This window comes from Podarcis muralis, chromosome 13, assembly GCF_964188315.1.
Source record: "Podarcis muralis chromosome 13, rPodMur119.hap1.1, whole genome shotgun sequence".
NCBI classification, from domain to species: Eukaryota; Metazoa; Chordata; class Lepidosauria; order Squamata; family Lacertidae; genus Podarcis; species Podarcis muralis.
In genome coordinates, this window is record NC_135667.1 from 17,142,983 (window position 1) to 17,163,221 (window position 20,239).

Genomic DNA, 20,239 nt, shown 5'->3' on the forward strand with positions numbered 1-20,239 from the left:
GGCCGCCACCAGAACTGGGCCAGTGGGTCTGGGCAGAGGGTCATCAGAATAAGGGGCAGAGTCAGAGCTGGAAGAACCAGTTGCTGTGGGTCATAACTGAAGCTTGCCTTGTGTTTTCCCACAGAGTCCAGCTCTGGAGCAGCTCTCGGAGGACCTGAAGCGGCTTCAAGCCACTGTCTCAGAACAGGAACGGCGCATCTCAGAGCTGGAGCAGATTGTGAAGAAATAGCACCCGCCCTTCCACTGCCACCCAACCAATAGCTGTTCTCCATCGGTCATACTGGACTTTGTTTCATTGGTCTTTTTTAAACCCTTCAGTTTTTTAAATGGGTGGATCCTCAGGGCATTATTAAGCACCACCCACCCCCAAACTCAGGGCAGAAAGTCAGCCTGCCAGCTCCAAATGGGCTTTGCTTTTGGCTAGCCAGGTTCCACTGCTGCCTTGATTCTGCCTGGGCAGCACTAAGCTCACCCTCTTGCCAAGTTCTTGCACGCCAGTCGCCTCTGCCCCACGACCTGCTGGCGTCCTTCTCCACATTGCCTCCCAGCTCCCAGATTAGATGCATGGCACCGCCTCCATGTTGCTGCCTCCCCTGAGAAAACTTTACCCACCTTCAGGATTTTTGTAGAAGTGCTGTAGGACCATCTTCCTGCAGTGGTTTTGTCTCACGTTTTAACCAGGGCTGCAATGTTTCACTGACAATCAGTTGAACATTTTGGTTAACTAGGCCGGGGTACGTTTCTATTGGCCAGCAACTTGCAGGGGATGGGGTGAGTAAGTACTTCTTTTTAAAAATCAGGTAGCAAGGGCTCTCTTAGAAGACACATTCCCTCCTATGTGTGAGAAGGGAAATATCTTTTTAAGATGTATGCTGCAACAACCGCAAGTGTGCATTACCTAATAAAGTACGCTTGTTTCTTTAGAAGTATTGTCATATGCAAGTTTATATATTAGTCAAAACTCACGACGATCAATCAAGTTTTCTTGTATTGTGTGGCAGTACTAGTGGGGTTTGCCTAGTACTTATTTTTAACCTCTTCTTAAACATCACAGAGACCTCCTCCAGAAAGGTAGGCTAGAAATTAATAATACCAAGTGGCCTGACCTCCCCGTCCCCTCAGTCCAGAACGCAATCAGATAATACAAGCTCATCTTTTAAGCACCCAGAGGACAGCAAACACAATCAAAACCCTACTATTCCCATTTTTTGTCATAGGAGTACATACAGTAGCCAGTCACACCAAGCCATATTTCTACAGCTGTTTTGTTTAACCACTAGAGGGCAGCATAAGAGGGGTTCCCAAACTGCAGTCCCTAGCACAACACATTACAATTGCTACAACAGGTGGAGATTTCGTTAAGTGGTCCACCAAGAGCCTCAGCAATTTTCAAGTGGTCGGGAAAGTTTGGGAACCACTGTTTTACACCCAGCTGCCCTCCTCTCTCTTGTCTCCCTAGCTCAGTCAGTAGAGCATGAGACTCTTCATCTCAGGGTTGTGAGGTTGAGCAAAAGATTCCTGCATTGAAGGGTTGGACTAGATGACCCTTGAGGTCCCTTCTATCTCCTGGGACTTTAAAATCTTACTCTATATTTGCAAGAACAATCCCACCTCATTTACCGCTTCTTTAAGGGCCAAGACTTCTTTTAACAATCAATGGCAGGTGGGTGGGAGAGAAAGAGAAGAGATCAAGCAATGATCTCCTACCCACAAAAACAAAGTGTTAGTTTGCACCCTTACTAAAAAAATGTAGCTGGAACCTTTTCACCTATAGGTAAAGGGAAAAAATTACTTAGTGCCCCGTTCCCTTTGCCCCCCCTTCTTCCCCCCTCCTAAAAATCTGAAACACGCAGGATGGGAAGGTATTGTCAAAGCAGGAGTGGAAAACCTATGAGCCTCCATGTTGCTGAACTCCAACTCCCATCAGCTCCTGCCAGAATGTCCAATGGTCAGGGATGATGGGATTTGTAATCCAGCAACACCTGGAGGGTCACAGGTTCCCTATCCTTGTTTAGATCACTTGGCTTCAGAGATGCTCAGAGCAGAGTCCAACAGGTAGGAATGATCAATATAACACACAAGGAAACTGGTTTTACATTTTATTTTCTGCTACATGCTCTTCCAAGTCCTCCTAGTATTCCCACTGGGGAGACCTGGGTGGGTCCCACGACTGCATATGTTTGCTCCACAGCTGCCTCTCCCATTCCCTTGGGGGTTTGTTTTGGTCTCTGGGCTGCCGCCGCCTTCTTTCCCAGGGCAGAGGAGCTCCTCTCTCACTTAGCTTCTTGTTCTTCCGCCCACTGCTCTGGCGTTAGGGTTCTCTGTTCAAAGGCATGAATGTGCTTCAACTCCTCCACTAAGACTTCATTGACCAGCCTAGGGAAGGTGGGGAGAGGAGATGGAAATAGGCAAAAATCCAAGGGCATTCTTGCTTCTAGACTGCATCTTAGCCGGTAATGTAATTTTTAAAAATACCACTCTGGCCATTTTTAGCTACCAGCAACAACTTCGAACGCACACAATCAAACCGATTAATTCAAGAAGTCAATGGTGTGGTGCGGAAACGGTTTCTCCACTCTTCTCTGTGAAAATGTTTGACATTTCCAAAAATGAATGGCTGCAGATGTGATTAGTAATGTGGGGAATCCGTACAATACCAGTCAAATTGGTTGGCTTCAAAGTGGTAATTAACTTTTTCATACCACTATACAATGAAACATCTGTATCTAATATGCAGCACTTTGGGCTGTTAGTATGTTAGTTTTCAGTGCCTTCATTTCCCCCACCCCTAAAAATTAAACAATGTAAGGGAAGTCTGTGCTACTGAATTGTTATGTCTGAACATTTACAAGTACTCCAATAAATAAAATTTACAAGTAAAGCTTTCAGTCTGTTTGAATAAAACATTCAAGCAACACTGGGGGGGGGGGGGGGGAGATCAATAACACACACAATCATTTAAGTGCTTTTGGAAGAGACAATTATACCACATGTAAGCCTAACATGACATGCATATTTAGTTTTGTTTATTAAATACAACTCAAATGGCTAACTCCAGATAAGAGCCCCCTCTATTAAAGGCATTTTATTGATTCCAAGTTTTCCAGAAAATAATCACTGACCATGTTTTTATGGACAAAGTTTGTAAAACATTTCCTGAGTCTTGCATATTTATAAAGTGCTATTTGGTTTAACATAATTAAACTATAGGCAGCATTGATTTAGACACTTTGATCACATTAATGAAAAATCAGAACATCAATTTAATAAATTCCAAGGATACAGAAAATGTCAGTGAGTGTGTTTTTGAGATATACATAATTAATTGTGAACGCAATGGAATTTTGTAGAAGTGCAGTGTGTTAAGTAATTTAGACAGGGGTCTAATGAGCCTGGTGTAAGAGCTAACAGTGTTGGACTAGTCCAGTGATGGCCAAACTTGGTCCTCCAGTTGTTTTGGAACTACAATTCCCATCATCCCTGACCACTAGTTCTGTTAGCTAAGGGTGATGGGAGTTGTAGTCCAAAAACAGCTGGAGGGCCAAGTTTGGCCATCACTGGACTAGGAGAAGACCCAGATTCAAACATCTGCTGTGCCATGAAGCTCACGGAATGACCTTGGGCCAGTCACTCTCAGCCTAACCCTCCTTCACATGGTTGTTGTGAAGGTAAAATCAGGCAGGGGGCATGTGATCCACCTTGAGGTCCCTGTAGCAATGGTGGGATAGAAATGTAAGTAAATGCAAGAATGAAACAATCATGGAAGGGAGAAGTTGCTGGGTAAGGAACAGCACATGAAGCTGAAGCACTGACAAGAGCGGGTGAGAGATACAAAGAATACTTTATTTGGGAGTCTTTTGACTCAAGAATCTGAGTCTTTAAAGAGACACTGCCAGCCAGTGAGAGGAGAAAAGAGTCCCCCTAGCTATGCTAACTCATTCTCTCCCTACTTACCGATGCCGCTGCAACAGGGCTTTTCCTCGGAATCGTGGGGAAACTACCAGGACTTTGAAGCTTGTGGCACAGCGTCCAGGGGTTGTGTCTTCCACCTCCTTGTGTAATGGGATGAGGAAAAGGTTGATTATACAGAGTTTAGAAGAGGAGTCAACGCAGGCCACCCCTCCCCTTGCAAATTCATTTCACGACCTGCGTGTCTTGAAAATACAAAGCAAGCCAAGCCAAGTACCAAGGTGTGTGCATAATGCGTACCAAGCCGTACAACAGAAACAGTGACGGTCGACTCCCTACTAAGAAGGGTACACCCACTTCTCTTAATCTTACTACAGAACCACACAAAGCTGGTCAAGGGTGCAATCCTAGGTAGAATTATAGAAAGTAAATCCCAGCAAGCTCAGTGGAAAACACTTAGGAATAGCAGACACGCTTATGACAATGCTAAAAGGCGTCCCACGGGTCCTAGAATCTAGGTGATAGCCATTCTGGTTTGATCTCATTTTATACAAAATTTAATATTTATCAGATGCATTACTTATCTCTTTCCTTGCACTCCTCAGTTGAGCTCCCAATATTTTAATTGCCAAGATTTGAAGCTGACACCTAACTAGTGCGAGGCTATATTTCTGTGCACACTTTCCTCGGAGTAAGCTCACTAAACACAGCAGCCCTTCCTTCCGAGCAAACCCGGACCAGGCTGGCGCTGTGAGAGAATAAAGAGCGTCCAGGAGCCACGCAGGGAAAGGAGACAGAATGGCTCTTCCAACAAAGGAAGCGGCGGCTTCTTTTTCAGAGAAAGAGGGGCGGGTCAAAGGTCCCTGGGGGGCTGCCCCGCTTACCACATGCTCGGCCTCGAGCCCCTGGAGCAGCCGCTCCCGCAAGGCCTCCACGCTGAGAGCGCCAGACGCCTCCATCCTGCCCAGAGAAGCGCCCGAGATGAAAGAGAACCCCCCCAAACGCCCCACTTCCGCCTATGGCACACGTCACATCCGCCCCTGGTCTCCTCTAACCAATCACATCGACCTAAAGTCGTGCGTGCCTGCATCACTTCCGCGTAATTTATTTTACCGTAGAGAAAGAATAAAGTAGAGCTGCCCCACCGTCGCAGTCTTTTGGGGGGAAATTGAATTAACTTCCTCTTCTAAATTTGAATGCAAAGTATATATCGATATTATTATCATTATTATTACTTTACCAAAGAGGACTAGAGTGACATCACCTTGAGCCTATCGCAGGCTTAGTCTGCAATCCTATGCCTGTGACTAAGACGCATTGAACTAATTGGGGCTTACTTCTGTGTAGATGTGCAGAGGAATGAACTAGAGACATATAAAACCGCCTCCATGTTTGACACCGCTTCGTTAAAATATTCAGAAACGTTTATCTGAATGTTTATTTTTTTTTTGTAATTGTTGCAAGCCATATTCTCAAATGTAAACAAAGATATATCTTAGTACAACCCTGTTAAACAGCTTAAAGATGAAAATGAAGAAAAAGCGCCTTTAGGTAGAATTATAGACTTTAAAAAAAATGTTCTCGGCTACTCTTTGACACTAGTTCCGATTAGATCTCTTACAAGATTTTCTTAATAAGTCTATGCTCCCTGCACACCCCGTGACGTCACCCGCTCCTCTCGCGGGAGGTTGCCCACGTGGGCGGGGCATGTCTTCGCCGCAGCCAATAGAATGCAAACGAGGCCGAACTCAAAAGAAACGGTTAGCCGGACCTAAGGTGGAAGGTTGACGGGTAGCAAGCGGACCGAGATGGGGACAGAAAAGTGGGGTGCAGGGCATGATGGGAAACTGCGGAAAGGCTCAGGCGGAGCATGATGGGAAAGGGAGGGGCCTCTGTTTGAAAGGCGCAGGGCATGATGGGAAATGCTAAAGCAAGAACTATATCCCGGTAGTGCTGCATGGCAGGCAGAGGTTCAATAGGTGCAGCTCTCCCTTCTATGGCAATAAAGAACCCTCGTTGGGCCGCTCTTCCTCCAAGAACTGTGTTGACAAGCAGCAGCCCAACATGTCCAAGTCTCCCCTCCATGGAGAGGCAGTGATGCTGGATTTCTGCCCTGCACGTATCTCTTGAAAAGGAGCCCTGCCAGGAGAAGAGGCGGCAGCCCTATACTGAGCGGCGTGGAAAACGGGAAGGCGTCGGAGCAAAGGAAGGGCAGAGGTGAGAGAGGAACAACAGTTATTGCTGGAAGAGAGCGGGACTCTTCGCCTAACGCTTGCTTTCTCCTTCCTTGTAGGTCTCCTTGGACGTGCTTGAGCCCTCGGCGGTCGCCATGGTGGTGGAAGTGTGCAACTTCTTTGGGGTCTACCTTCTGTACTGCACCAATCCTCGTTACCATGGCCGAGTCTACGTCGGCTTCACTGTCAATCCCGAGCGACGCATCAATCAGCACAACGGCGGGAAGCGACGTGGTGGGGCTTGGAAGACGAGTGGCCGTGGTCCTTGGTAATGCATAACAGCCAAGGAAGCCGTGTTATTCCCATAGCTGTCAACTTTTTCCTTTTCTTGTGATGAATCCTATTCAGAATAAAGGAATGTCCCTTAAAAATAGGGAAAAGTTGACAGCTATGGTTATTCCAAGTCAGACCTTTGGCCTATTCAGCTCAGTAGTTGTCGACCACTGACTGGCCGCAGCTCTCCAGGGTTTTATACTTGGTGGACGGAGGGGGGCTTTCCCAGGCCAGCCTTAACTTGACATATCAGAAATTGAACTTGGGATTTTCTGCTTGTAAAGCATGTATTCTACTACTGAGCTATGACATTCAAATTTTCCTTTTCTGTCTATGTCTTCCATCTAAGTATGTCCATTTTCTAGGCCAACCATTCTGAGGAGACTTCAGTGCATACTGCGAACTAGACTTTCTAAGCTGTGCATGTTGGGAAATCAAATTTTCCTTCCTTTCTCCTTGCAGGGACATGGTGCTGATCATCCACGGTTTCCCTTCTGATGTGGCTGCTCTGCGGGTAAGGCCCTTCTCAATTTCCGCTCACCTTCCTTTTCCTTTTTAGCAGTGGGGTTCCTTTCCCCACAACTGCTCGTCCCACACACACCTAAGCAACCTCCTTTGATTTCCTCTCTCCCCCACGCAGTTTGAGTGGGCTTGGCAGCATCCGCACTCCTCCCGCCGCCTCACTCACGTGACCCGCCGCACTTCGCGGGAGCGCCAGTTTGACTTCCACCTGCGTGTCTTAGCCCACATGCTCCAAACAGCTCCTTGGTGCCGTCTGCCCCTCACCATCCGCTGGCTCAAGCAGGAATATTGCAGGGACTTCCCTGCAGGCCTGGAACCTCCGCTACACATGCCGGTGGCTTTTGGGCAGGTCCGAGCTGTCAAGACCAAGGGGGTGAAGGCTCCAGAGGTGAATGTGGCTACTCCAAAACGCTGCAGCATCTGTCTGAAAAAATTCCAGGTAATGCTGGGTCTAGGATATTTGGTATCCTACCCACCTGTCTTCATGGACTGGCTGGATGCAGAGGAGTGGCATTAGCTGGGGAAGAAGGCTCAGAGCCCGGGGAGTGGTGGTGCGATGACTGTGAGTGGTCAGAGGGAAAAGAGGGAGCAGACTGGGAGATGTCGGAAGCTGAAGAGGGAACAAGGCTTGGTGAGCAGGAAGAGGCTGTGGCAGAGAGCAGTCCAGACGCAGCAGCAGAGGGGAGGGAGGCTGCTGAAAAGCCAGAGAGTCTCCCCCTTTCTTCTGGTCTCCCAGAACATGGAGAGGAATGAAGAGGGTGGAGCAAAGAGAGACAAGACCAAGGAGCCTCAGGTTCCTGGGGAAGGACTTGCGGTAGAAGCCTTAGAGAGCGGTGGGGAGGCAGGGACCTTCAGTCCTCACAATTGCCTCCTTGAGGCAAGACCTACTGGGAAGAGTTGCTGTGATCAATCACTAGGCCTGCATTGTTTTGGGTTTTTTTGAATAAAGAGTTAACTTCATTGACACCAGGTGTTCTATTGCTGGCCTGCCCCTGACTCCAGCTCCTGACACCTGTCAAAGTTGGGCCGCAGGGGTAGGGGAACAGAGAAAGATCAGGGCTGAAAAGGTTCCCTGCCTCTCCTTTAGCAGGAGAATGGATTGGAGTGAGTGGGGCAGGGAAGGAGGGCTGGAAGCTGGCATTCCTGGATGGTTTGAGAGGTGAGATCTATGGAATGAGTGTCCGTTGCCAGACTTTTGAAATAATCTGGGGGAGATTTGAATTTGGGGGAATAGGAAGTTTGAAGTCAGGACACACTGGCTGTCGGAGAATGCAAAAGCCCTACTAGATCAAGCCGAAGGTCGATGCAGTCCAGTCCTGTTCTCACAGTGGCCAACCAGATGCCTCTGGGAAGCAGGAGTGCAGCAGCACTACTCTCCTCCCTGGTGATTCCCTGCAGGTGATACCCAGAGGCACCCTGCCTCTGATAGTGGGGTGGGGGGTGGAAACAGCCATTGCTGAACGCCTTTATGAGAGAGGATTTGGTGCTGTTTCCTCCTGTGTCTGTTACTGGAGTAGGGATTAAGGTAGAAGGACTGTGTTTTGGATTTTGTCGCCCCTGCAGGATGGTGACAATGACATCCCCTTGCACTGCTTCCACCCTGGCTGCACCATGGCTGCTCACATGACTTGTTTGTCTCGTGCTTTCCTAGCGAAAGAGCCGCTTCACTTCCTGCCAATCGAAGGGCAGTGCCCGGGGTAAGCAACTTCTCCTGCACACTGGCAGAATTAAAAAGAAGTTGGAGCAGGTTGACAGAATTTGAAATGCTGGCCCTGAGCCTGCCCCATCCTGCTCCAGCTACCACACTGAGAAAATCCTGCTTTCTCCCCCTTTCCCCCAGCTGCAAGAACCTTGTGCTCTGGGGGGACCTGGTTCGTCACCATAAAGGCTGTTACGGCAACCTAGAAGCTGATCCCACCTCCTCCCAGGTAAAGGCCTCTAGACACTATTTCTATATTTGACTAGTTTGTGCTGGAAACTATATTGTGTTCAAGCAGATAGATTAGGTTTGTCATATTTCAAACAGTTAAAAATCTGGACATTTTTAAATGTCCACTATTTTTAAGGGAAATCGCCAAGAACGATACTGCTGACGTGGGTTGCCATATGTCCAGATTTTACCAGGCATTTTAGCGATTTCCCCCCAGACACTGCTTCCGACTGCAGTATTCTGGTTATGTCTAGGAAATTCCGGCTGTATGGAAACCCTAAGATAGATGTACAGTGGTACCTCGCAAGACGAATGCCTCGCAAGACAAAAAACTCACTAAACGAAAGCCTATGGGCTTGCTTTGCAAGACGGAAATGTCTTGCAAGTTTGTTTCCTTTTTCTTAACACTGTTAATACAGTTGCGACTTGACTTCGAGGAGCAACTCATAGAACGCGGTGTGGTAGCCTTTTTTGAGGTTTTTGAAGCTTTTCCAAAACTTTCCCGACACCGTGCTTCGCAAGACGAGAAGAATCGCAAGACGACAAAACTCGCGGAACGAATTAATTTCGTCTTGCAAGGCACCACTGTACACCCTTGTCATAATTTAAGCCCATCCCTGTCCCGTATAAGCCTTTCTCCTCCAACCAGCTCCCTTTCCTTCCAGTCAAGTTAATCTCCTGCCTATGCTGCTTAAATTCTCCCTCCTTTATTTGGCCACATCACCTCTGGCATAAGCCCCACCTGTTCCACTCCGCTATGTTGTTCCTTGCACATTAACCCATTTCCTTCCTTTTATGCTGCAGGAGCATTGGACTAATGAGCTGCAGCTGTGAAGGAGGAGTCCTGTGCTTTTGCAAAAGCTGCCCATGGCTGACCTTTCATCCTTTAGGGCAGCGGAAGAGTGCCCAGGAATTCCGACACTTTGTGTGACCCTTCTGAAAATCCCAGCATGCCCTCTTCCTCTGCCCTGAATCAGCTCCTGTGTTTGCTTCTTCCACGGCTGGATCTGGGCTCTTTTAAGCTTCCAGCCCCAGAATCATGCAACTAACAAGTGAAATAATTAATTTTCTTAAGTGAAATGATTAAATAAAAGGACTGAAGGACTCAGCAGGATGTCTATGAAATAAGAAAAGCAGGGGTGGGAGAAATCAAGACTTGCAAGATGAATGGAAAGCTCCCGTCCTCCAGGATTTTCTGGCTGGGAACCACGGAGGGTGGATGTTCCAGTGCTCTGGGACAATGGTGGGAATTCTGCCACTGGCATTCAAAACACTGAAAGGGCAGAGCAGAGCAAATTGGGGCCAGAAGAGCAAGAAAAAGCACCCAAAGAAGAGTAGTGGAGGGGAACCTGTGGCCTTTCACATGTTGCTGGAATACAGCTCCCACCATCTCTGCCCTTTGGCCCTGCTGGCTGGGGCTGATGGCCAATGGAGTCCAACAACAGGCTCACAATGACTGCCCTGGAATGTGGCCAAAATTAGGACAATTTTATATCGTGCCTATTGCACTGGCTGCTCATACAGAACAAGGAAATGGCATGTTTCTTGACCATTCGTAAAATACAGTAGGTTCTTAAGGCAATAGTTGTACTCCATATTTGCATGAGTTTCTTCCTCTGTTTAAAGCACTTACAGTTCCTCCCCTTAGGCTAGTATTATCCCTATATTGCATAGGAGAGGACTCGGTGAATAATGGCATGCCTAAAGCCACTAAGTGAATGAAATGAAAGTTCAGCCACAGACTTCTCACTGTTAAAGTATGTCGAGGGTATGTTTACTAATTATTGAAAGCTGCTTTATAGAAGCCCAGTTCCCTTGTTAATGCTTAGCCCCAGCAGTTGGCATGACCAGGGAGGAGAGCTGTGGGTTTGGTCTGGACATCTACGCGTTTGCATATCCTCGCTAAGTCATGAGCTTTGTGTTTTCAGAACAAGTAGGTCCTCCATTAAGATGTGATCTTCTCCCAGCATAATCAGAGTTCTCGCTCTTAAGGAGGCTAAAATAAAGCCCATATGGGGAACCAAGAGCATATACAAATGAGCCCCCCAAAGAACTTAAAAACCCTTAATTACCCATAATGACCATGTGAACAGATGTGAAAATGCTTAAGCCTGTGTCTATTTTGTGCTTTTTAAAGCAAAAGATCCAAGATTGCACTTAGGAAAGCTCAGTTTCTCCCCCGCCATAAACAACATGTTAAAAAAAATATCTGTGTGCTTCTGATCTGCTCTTTTAGGAATCACAACATTGATAGAACAGGACTATGAGAGCCTTGATTAGCAAGAGGCATCCTGCTTAAGGAACAACAGCAACTCTTGCCAGGTTTTATTAGAACCGATGTCTTGGTTTTTTAATGTTTGAATCTTTTTTGTAAGTGGTTTTTGTTCCACATTTTGGGAAACTGGGGAATAAATTATTAAATAAACAGAAGCGCTGTTGATTTTCCATTTCTAGAGAGTTAAAAGTTAAAATACACCGCCGACAGCCAAGTCAGTTACACCGTGCAATACTCAACCTGTAGGGGCACAATCACTATCCTGCAATTAGTAGTAAGCTGTGCCAAGGAATCACAGCAGGGCCCTGTAAAGCGTTCAGCAACAAGAGGCATTGCCCAGAATGAGGCTGGGACATTTCCTATTTCCCCATCCAGCCCTCCTTTTCCAACGTGGGCTGCCAAATTTCCATCCAGCCGCTGTACTTGTAAGCCTTTAACAGCAGCATGATGTGTAGATATTCACAACTGGTAGTGTTATCCCCATGCTGAGAAACTGGTTGAATTTATGCACGTAGAGCCACTAATAAAGGCACAAGAGCACATTTGGCCAGTGCTTTTCTTGGTCAGTTGGCAATCCTATTTCCAGCTCAAGGCCTGGAGTTTATACATGAGTTGTACCCTATTCCCCCCCGGGCTCCATTGCAGGCATCACTTTTGCGAGTCCAGCATGCTCCTGAAGCATACTTTGCCTTTTAAATGCTTAAGAACAAAACAAGCGCCTACTAAATCAGGCCAATGGCCAATCTCTCATCCTGTTCTCACAGTGGCCACCCAGATGCACATGGGAAACCTGCAAAAGCACTCTTCCCTTCTGTGCCTTCCAGCTTCGGGCTGTTGCCACGATGCAAACGGTCAGTTTCAGGCGTGGGTACAGCAAAGTGCTGAAAGTGTACTTCTAACTTGGCAGAACTTGCTTGGATACAAAAACGTTGAGTGAGATGCTCAAATTTTGCAGTCCTCCCAGTGGCACCTGCTGGCTTGTGCTCAGAATCCTGCCCATGTCTTGATACATATTCCAGCTCCAGCAAGTGATCCCATGATAACGTTAAATAAATAGATGAAACCTGACCCAGGGCGGCCTTTCTGGATCTGAATGACAATGGATAGTTTTCCTTTCTCTTAAGATGCTCCCCCAGTTTCACGACTTCGCCAAATGACAGAATGGATAGTACAGACCCTTCTCCCCAACCCCTCCCCACCCCTGGAAGCTGCTTGCCCTCAGACATCCTTTGATCATCAGATTCGAGATGCACACAAGCAACAAAAGCTCTAGAAGCCACCCCTCTGCCAACAGCATAGCCTGCCTTCTGAGCCTCCCAGCGCAAACACCCGGCTGCAGCCTCTTCGCCTTGGATACAGGAGTAAATTCCTTTGCTCTCTGCTCAAATCTGTCACACTAACAGGAGACAGCAGGAACTTCGTCAAGACCTTCCTTGGCTGCAACAAAAAGGAGAAGGTGAAATTCAGCCCTTGTTTTCTTGTCAATTTGGTCCATAATGACAGCCAATGCAGTGTGGCAGTTGTTGTCAGACTAGGACCTGAGAGACCAGGGTTCAAATCCCCACTCAGCCATGAAGCTCCCTGGGTGACCTTGGGCCAGTCACTCAGCCCATATAACAACAACAACAACAATTTATACCCCGCCCATACAACAACAACAACAACAATAATAATTCATTTATACCCAGCCCATCTGGCTGGGTCTCCCCAGCCACCCTGGGTGGCTTCCAACAAAGTATTAAAATACAGTGGTCTATTAAACATTAAAAGCTTCCCTAAACAGAGCTGCCTTCAGGTGTCTTCTAAAAGTAGGGTAGTTGTTATCTTTGACATCTGGTGGGAGGGTGCCACTACCGAGAAGGCCCTCTGCCTGGTTCCCTGTAACTTGGCTTCTTGCAGCGAGGGAACCACCAGAAGGCCCTCGGTGCTGGACCTCAGTGTCCGGGCAGAACGATGGGGGTGGAGACGCTCCTTCAGGTATTCTGGACCGAGGCCGTTTAGGGCCTAGCCTACCTCGCAGGGTTGTTGTGAGGAAAAAATGGAAATGGGGAGGGCTATGTACATCCCATTGAGCTCCATGGAGTAAAGGTGGGATAAATACATAGAATTGTAGTGTTGGAAAGGGCCACAAGGGTCAAACCCCTGCAATGCAGGAATCTTTTGCCCAACGTGGGACCCGAACCCACAACCCTGAGATTAAGAGCCTCATGCTCTACCGACTGAGCTATCCCTAATTCAGGCTGAGTTTGAACGCAGAAAGTGTGGAACCGATGCTCCTGGGTTGTACCACTTCAGAATACAAAGGGAGGAGTGGCTTGCTTGAATGTTCGCCCACATGTAAACAAGCACATCCACACAGCTGAACATAGGCCCCATCTGCACTATCAACTGATAGCAGTATCATGCCAATAAAGTAACATGCCTTGCTCAAAAGAAACCTGGGAACTGTAGTTTTTAAAAGGGTTTTCTGAGAGTTGTTAGATGAGGCCTACTTGTCTCACGGGGCTACAATTCCCAACACTCCCTGGGAAGAGGAAGCGACTATTACACCACTCTGGGAATTGCAGTTCTGCGAGGGGAACAGGGGTCTCCTAACAACCAACAGCCAAAACAGGCTTCTCAGCCCACCCTCTTCATGCAGCTCAGGACCACAATGCCTCAAGGACTGCTTCTCTCCATATGATCCTACTAGGACCCTGAAATCATCTTCTGAGGCCCTTTTTCATGTGTCTCCTCCATAAAAAGTCTGGAGGGTGGCAACACGAGAACGGGCCTTTTCTACAGTGGCTCCCCGTTTGTGCAATGCTCTCACCAGGGAGGTTCGGCTGGTGCCTTCATTATACACCTTTAAAGGTAAAGGTACCCCTGCCTGTACGGGCCAGTCGTGTCCGACTCTAGGGTTGTGCGCCCATCTCACTCAAGAGGCCGGGGGGCCAGTGCTGTCCGCAGACACTTCCGGGTCACGTGGCTAGCGTGACGAAGCTGCTCTGACGAGCCAGAGCCGCACACGGAAACGCCGTTTACCTTCCCGCTGGTAAGCGGTCCCTATTTATCTACTTGCACCCGGGGGTGCTTTCGAACTGCTAGGTTGGCAGGCGCTGGGACTGAGCAACGGGAGCGCACCCCGCTACGGGGATTCGAACCGCCGACCTTTCGATCGGCAAGCCCTAGGCGCTGAGGCTTTTACCCACAGCGCCACCCGCGTCCCTTATACACCTTTAGGCACCAGGCAAAAACATTCCTCTTCCATCAGGTCTTTGGTTGATGGACATCAGTGCCTTTGGCATTGTGGGTGGGGGGGATTATTGGGCTGTTGTTAGTTTTATCACGTATTTTGTGTTTTTTATATTGTACTTTTATGTTGTGAGCTGCCCTGTGGTATAAAAACAACAACATCAACAACAATACAGTGGTATCTCAGGTTAAGAACTTAATTTGTTCTGGTGGTCCGTTCTTAACCTGAAACTGTTCTTAACCTGAGGTACCACTTTAGCTAATGGAGCCTCCCACTGCCACCACACTGCTGGAGCACGATTTCTGTTCTCATCCTGAAGCAAAGTTCTTAACTCGAGGTACTATTTCTGGGTTAGCGGAGTCTGTAACCTGAAGCGTATGTAACCCGAGGTACCACTGTAATAATAAATGCTTCCTTTCTATTGGCACACATCCACCTAAAGGTGGGCCACCCCCACAAGATGCGGCTAATGAGTAAGCCAGAGTCGGCAGAGGAGAGGAATGGAAGGCAGCTCCTACCACGAATGGCGCCTCTGGTGGTTCACGACGTGCGACCTCCGCGTGAATCTCTTCCCGCAGTAAGCGCACTGGTGGGGCTTCTCCCCCGAGTGGACGAGGAGGTGCTTCGTGAGGGTGGTGTTCCTGTTGAAGCTGTTCCCGCATTCCGGGCACTGGTAGGGCTTCTCGCCCGTGTGGATCCTCTCGTGCCGAATGAGGTCCCACCTCTTGCGGAACCTTTTCCCGCACTCCTTGCACAGGTGGCGCTTTGCTTCCGGGTCGGCGAGGACTCCTCTGAGCCCCCTGTCCTTGATGACCCGGACCGAGAGGCAGCCCCCCTTCTGCTGCATCCCCACGCTGCGCTCGTTCCCGTGCGGCCTTCTAGGGTCTCCTCTGGGGAAAACAGCCTCCCCGAATCCTCCCGGAGCTCTCCTTCCCGGCTCTTCCACTGCAGGCTGGTGAAGCTCCTTGGCAACAGCTCTGCTTGCAAAGTAGCTTTCTGTTGGGAGAAAAGAGAGAGGGGCGTTTGGGGTGGAGGCGCCAACATGCCATGCTCTGCATGCTGGTGATCTTGGGCTCAGTCCTGGGCATCTCTGGTAACAGAAAGGAGGGCAAGCAGAGCTCCTGGGGACTGCAGTTTGTTAAAGGCTGCTGTATCGCAGAAACCTAACCCTACAAAAATGGAAAAGCCATCCTTCTGAGGCACTTCCTTGTTGCAGTTACCTTGCAAGCTGTTATCCTCGTCAGCTGGTTTGGTTTCCCTGCGAAGGTGTCTCTGTGTCGAGTCCGACAGGTCTACAATGGGGGAGTTTACAATAACCATCTCAATCGGCACCGTTATCTGAAAGGAACAGAACGGGGAACGGTTGAATTTAGATGGCGCAGAACAAGAAGCCCCGACAATAACGGACTGGCATTACAAGCTACAAGAATTTGCTGAAATGGCAAATACCCTGAGAGGCGATTCAAAACAAAAATTTATGGAAAAGTGGGATAGATATAAAACATATGTTCAAACATACAGTAAAGGTTCACTATCTATGCTGGCATTTGATTGACGTTGGAGTGAGACTGAGTTGAGAAATAAGACTAAGAGCACATATTGACATAGGAATGTATTAGATAATATGTAAAGAAATATATAATAATAAGAGTACATTCATTTGTAAAAAAGGAATATACAACGGGAAAGGCAGGAAGTCTAGTGTGTTGGTATGTATATGATTTTTGGAAAAAATTGTTTGTTTTTTTCTTTGTTCTTTCTTTCTTTTCTTTGTTTGTTTCATTTTCTTTTTAGGTATATAAAATCTGTATATAATTTTTGTATACATGTTGGAAATTATAGTAAGTCCTGTAATGTAATATGACAATGTTTACCGATGAAATATAAGAATGTTAATAAATAAATAAAAAGGAAAAAAAAGAATTTAGATTGTGCAGAAACTGATGCCGAGTGGCACCAATAGAAGCTCAGTTTCTTTATTCAACAAGTCAGGTTTCTAACCATTATGGGTACACAAAGATAAGTTTCAATCGCATGGGTTTGAAATGAAATGTTTTGCCAGAAGAAAAATGAAAGCGTGGTCAAGACTCCCCGTGGCCAAATGACGAGATTCCCCATACAAATGTTGACAGTGACCACAATCTACGGTTCTGGGAGAAAGGCAGGATATATAACAACAATAACAATAATAATATAATACCATCTGAAGGATGTGAATAAATAAGTGTTAGCAGCCAGGGTGCATACAGATTATCAGAGCAGAAACACTGGACGAGGGAAAGTGGAGCAACAGCCTTGCAGGGAATGAAACCAGAAAAGAACTGCCGTCGCTGTGCCTCAAGAGGCTGGCAGAGTGTGATGCAATCACCACAGCTAGTATATGAACAGAGTTTGTTGACAAGCTCCCCCCCCCCCCCCCCCGGCAATTCTGTGGTGAGGAATAACCTTCCCACTTTCAGACGAAACCACAGCCCACTTTGTGTTGGCCACAGGGGGCTACAGCGGATTTTTAATTGATCTCCTGTGCATCCAACACACACAATCTACACTGCTTTTAGAGGCAAAATGTTCAGTATCTGCTGTTACTCAATAGTTTGTAGGTATTCCCCCCCCCCCAAGTACATATACAGTGGAACCTCAGTTGTTGAACGCTTCAGAAGTCTAATGTTTTGGCTTTCGAACGCCGACAACCAGAAAGGGAATGCTTTTGTTTTCGAACGCGCCTCAGAAGTCAAACGGCTTTCGAGGGGCGTTTTTCCGTTTTTTCCAATGGATTTTGCTGACAGCCCATTGCACCTCAGTTGTCGAACGTTTCAGAAGTCAAACAGTCTTCCAGAATGGATTATGTTCGACAACCGAGGTTCCACTGTATTCAGGGAAAGATGGAATCTGCCAGGACAGTTCTCAAGATGACTTGCACCCTCGCGTCAATTTTTCACACTGTTCTTGCTGATTATACCCCTAGCGATATGTCCCCACCCTTTCTGCTAGACAGAATTCAATTTCCTGTTTGCAAACCCATGAAACCCTGTCGGCACCCCCAGAAAAGACCAGGGCCAATTATGTCCCATACCTGTTGGGCCCATCTCTCGGTCTCCTGCTGCTCCTGCAAAAACTCCTCAGCCAGAGCCACGGCCCGGTCGCAGGTCTCAGGCCCACGTTCCCTGATCCAGTCTTGCATTTCCTGCGGCAGGATGACAAGGAACTGCTCCAAGATCAGCAGGTCCAAGATCTGCTCCTTGGTCTGGCTCTCGGGCCTCAGCCAACGGTGGCAAAGCTCCTGGAGCTGCTGGCACGTTCCTCGTGGCCCCTCGGCGTCCTGGTAACAGAAGTGCCGGAAGCCTTGGCGATGGGCCTCTGTGGCCATGTAGCTGTCCAGCCTCAAAATGGCCACCTTCACCTTCCCATAGTCGCCCTTGTCTTTCGCATCCAAACCAAAATAGGCCTGCTGGGCTTGGCCACTGAGGACGGGCACAAGTCGAGTTACCCACTCCTCTCTAGGCCACTGAGAAGCATCGGCCACTCGCTCAAAGGTGGCCAGGTAGGCCTCAGTGTTGCCCCCCTGGGACAGTGGAGGCAACTGTGGGTTGTCCCGCACTGAGGCCGCCACTGGAGTGGGCACCACCTCCAACACCCGCTGCCATTGGCAATCCCAGCTCTGAGGCGGCTCCTCTGCCAGCTCCTGCTTCACCCTGGGCACAGACGCTCCTCTCGCTAGCTCCTCGGCAGCGCCACAGGGGCTTACGCTGGGGAATTTACCATTTCCTTCTGGTGAAGCGCTCGCTGCTTGGCTCTGAGCCTCCATTTTGACTCGAACCGGCAATGGGAGTGCCAGGTCTGCCATTTCTCCTTGGGGAGCCGCCATTTTGGGAGTGGGCGTTGAAGTCTGGCCTCTTTGCTTCTCAAGGGACTGATGCAGCCGCCGCTTTCTCTTGGTTTCAGTTTCTCACGCTGAGGAGAAAGGCCTCTCAATCTCTTGACTTGGCCTGTGGTTAGAATAATCTGTGGTAAGGCAGTGAAGTCATTGTCCTGTCATGAAAAGTGGAACACTCTTAGCCCAGGACTGCTCATCTGAAGATTGTTCCATTTTTATTTTCACCCCGCCTAATATTCCAGTCCCCAGGTGCACAAGGAAGGGGAGGGGACCACAATCCCTGGCATGGAGATACAGTGATGACTGATAATAACACAAGATCCCTCGGAGAAAGTAAAATACAAGTTGATAACCCTGTTTGCCCTTCCAACAACACTTGCTAGTTATTATATATGGTGGTCAGCCATCTTGGCCTCTGGTGCAGACGCAACTACTGTCCATGCACTGTCACTTGATAAGAGCATTTAAATGAGATGGAAGCCATATAGAAGAATGCTTTATGCTTTTAAGTGCTTAGTCCAGTGTGGTGTAGTGGCTGGAGTGTCTGACTAGGACTTCGGAGGCCAGAGTTCAAATCCTCTCACTCAGTCATGAAGCTCACTGGGTGGAGTGACCTTAAGCCAGTCAGTGCCTCTCAGCCTAACCCACCTCACAGGGTTGTCGTGGAGACTGAGGAAGGGAAGAACCATGTATGCCACCATGTACAGATCTTTGGAGAAAAAGGTTGGATATAAATTTAATAAATGCAATAAATAATAGCTACTACCACGTTGCACTTGGTCACAGACTCAAGACTGATGAAGTGGGCCTACGGTAACTATTTTATCTTTTGCTTTCAATGCAGCCAAGTGGAAGGGCTGTTTGTTGATTGATTGATTTTGATTATCTATAAACCGATAAACATGCAAAATTCTATAGTGGTAGGGAACAAGAAAATGAAAAAAGAAGTGAAAATGGATAAACACTTATACAGAAAAGAAAGAAAAGTCAGATCTGACAAAATGTATACAATGTTGGGGAGCCGTTCTGGGAGGAGCTGGAATCAGATAAGAACACAAGAAGGGCCAATGTCCCATCTAGTTCTGCATCCTGTTCCCACAGTGGCCAACCTGGTGATAGGTCCACCTCCCAGCCCCGTGGGTCAAGGCATTGCTGCCTCACCTTTTTCTCTAAAGCAGTCAGGGCCTGACCCACACATGCAGGAGGACTGTACCACTTCAATCTTTGGTACAGGAGTGGGGACTCACACGTTCCACTGTCCCGTTATGTCAGAAACTTCCTACAGTAAAAAAAACCTAGTACAACCGAGACAGAATGAGCTAAGCTAAAAAAAACAACAACAACTAAGATGCTTCGATTTCTTGATCTGCAGGGAGCAGGTGCCCTTAATTCAACGTGCAAGTTTAAAAAAGGGCACGCTCCGTCGACAGTCCTTCGTAGTACAGCGAAATCTCGACGGACCATGCCAGGAAATGATCCCCCCTTATTCTGCTGTGTGCGTATGTGTGCATACTATACTGTCTATATATATGTATGTCTATGTGTGTGCGCGCGCGCGCGCGCGCGCCTATGAGCATATACAGTACGGTATATCTATAGGTATACAGTCCAAGCTGGATCTACGAAAAGGGAGTGTACAAACGCGTGTCGGGTCATCTTTCAAGACAGCAAGGAAGAGAGTGTATGCGTGCATTTGCAAGGGCAGGCAGGCAGCCCTAGTCCAGGTGTGATCCCAACCTCCCAACCCCCACCGTCCGCTCCCCGCCCCCCCCCCCCCCCGATCCAGGGAGCAGAAAACTCTGGAGCAGAAGGGGGACCACGTGGCCCTCGGAGGGAGGAAATGATTCTCTTCCTACCTTTTGCGTCCCTCCTGGCAGCTTCTCTCCACCCACATCTGGAGGCTCGCACTGCGCAGCCTCTCTGGCTTTGCTGCTGCTGCTGCTGCTGCTCTGACAGGGGCGGGGGGCGGGGGCGGCGCGCGAGGGGG

The 20,239-nt window shown here is 48.2% G+C and overlaps 4 protein-coding genes across 7 annotated transcripts in view; 2 read left to right on the forward strand and 2 right to left on the reverse strand.

Annotated features, from left to right (window-relative positions):
* The window catches only part of CORO1A (coronin 1A), a 79,588-nt gene extending 76,707 nt beyond the window's left edge, over window positions 1-2,881 (forward strand). For both annotated transcript variants that reach the window (XM_028702775.2, XM_028702774.2), the window contains exon 11: window positions 125-2,881. In XM_028702775.2, coding sequence (XP_028558608.2) covers window positions 125-229 — 105 coding nt within the window. In that variant the 3' untranslated portion in view covers window positions 230-2,881. The remainder of the gene's footprint in view (window positions 1-124) is intronic.
* BOLA2B (bolA family member 2B) lies at window positions 2,087-4,953 on the reverse strand. Its single transcript, XM_028703486.2, has 3 exons — window positions 4,794-4,953; window positions 3,955-4,052; window positions 2,087-2,376 (listed from the first exon to the last, which is right to left on the reverse strand). The coding sequence occupies exons 1-3, from the start codon at window positions 4,866-4,868 to the stop codon at window positions 2,274-2,276; spliced, it is 276 nt and encodes a 91-aa protein (XP_028559319.2). The 5' UTR covers window positions 4,869-4,953; the 3' UTR covers window positions 2,087-2,273.
* Window positions 4,954-6,238: 1,285 nt separating this feature from the next.
* SLX1A (structure-specific endonuclease subunit SLX1A) lies at window positions 6,239-9,976 on the forward strand. Its single transcript, XM_028703485.2, has 6 exons — window positions 6,239-6,411; window positions 6,879-6,930; window positions 7,057-7,377; window positions 8,502-8,635; window positions 8,779-8,866; window positions 9,673-9,976. Exons 1-6 carry the CDS (start codon window positions 6,239-6,241, stop codon window positions 9,700-9,702), a joined length of 798 nt encoding a protein of 265 aa, XP_028559318.2. The 3' UTR covers window positions 9,703-9,976.
* Window positions 9,977-11,163: 1,187 nt separating this feature from the next.
* Window positions 11,164-20,230, reverse strand: LOC114582445 (zinc finger and SCAN domain-containing protein 12-like). Of its 3 annotated transcripts, none has more exons than XM_028703477.2 (5): window positions 20,109-20,230; window positions 17,452-18,364; window positions 15,599-15,716; window positions 14,897-15,374; window positions 11,164-12,580 (listed from the first exon to the last, which is right to left on the reverse strand). In XM_028703477.2, the coding sequence occupies exons 2-5, from the start codon at window positions 18,241-18,243 to the stop codon at window positions 12,565-12,567; spliced, it is 1,404 nt and encodes a 467-aa protein (XP_028559310.2). In that variant the 5' UTR covers window positions 18,244-18,364; window positions 20,109-20,230; the 3' UTR covers window positions 11,164-12,564. The 3 variants fall into 3 exon arrangements, with proteins under 3 accessions (XP_028559310.2, XP_028559309.2, XP_028559311.2); XM_028703476.2 differs by having other exon boundaries at window positions 17,452-18,407; window positions 20,109-20,207; XM_028703478.2 differs by having other exon boundaries at window positions 17,452-18,380; window positions 20,109-20,201.
* Window positions 20,231-20,239: the final 9 nt, after the last annotated feature.

Coding starts and splice junctions, on each gene's coding strand:
- BOLA2B (XM_028703486.2), bottom strand. CDS start 4,868: ATGGAGGCGTCTGGCGCTCTCAGCGTGGAGGCCTTGCGGGAGCGGCTG. Junction 4,053..4,793: donor GGCTCGAGGCCGAGCATGTG/GTAAGCGGGGCA, acceptor CCATTACACAAG/GAGGTGGAAGACACAACCCC. Junction 2,377..3,954: donor GCCCTGTTGCAGCGGCATCG/GTAAGTAGGGAG, acceptor CACCTTCCCTAG/GCTGGTCAATGAAGTCTTAG.
- SLX1A (XM_028703485.2), top strand. CDS start 6,239: ATGGTGGTGGAAGTGTGCAACTTCTTTGGGGTCTACCTTCTGTACTGC. Junction 6,412..6,878: donor ACGAGTGGCCGTGGTCCTTG/GTAATGCATAAC, acceptor TTCTCCTTGCAG/GGACATGGTGCTGATCATCC. Junction 6,931..7,056: donor CTGATGTGGCTGCTCTGCGG/GTAAGGCCCTTC, acceptor TCCCCCACGCAG/TTTGAGTGGGCTTGGCAGCA.
- LOC114582445 (XM_028703477.2), bottom strand. CDS start 18,243: ATGGCGGCTCCCCAAGGAGAAATGGCAGACCTGGCACTCCCATTGCCG. Junction 15,717..17,451: donor CCGAGAGATGGGCCCAACAG/GTATGGGACATA, acceptor TGTTCCTTTCAG/ATAACGGTGCCGATTGAGAT. Junction 15,375..15,598: donor CGAGGATAACAGCTTGCAAG/GTAACTGCAACA, acceptor TTCTCCCAACAG/AAAGCTACTTTGCAAGCAGA.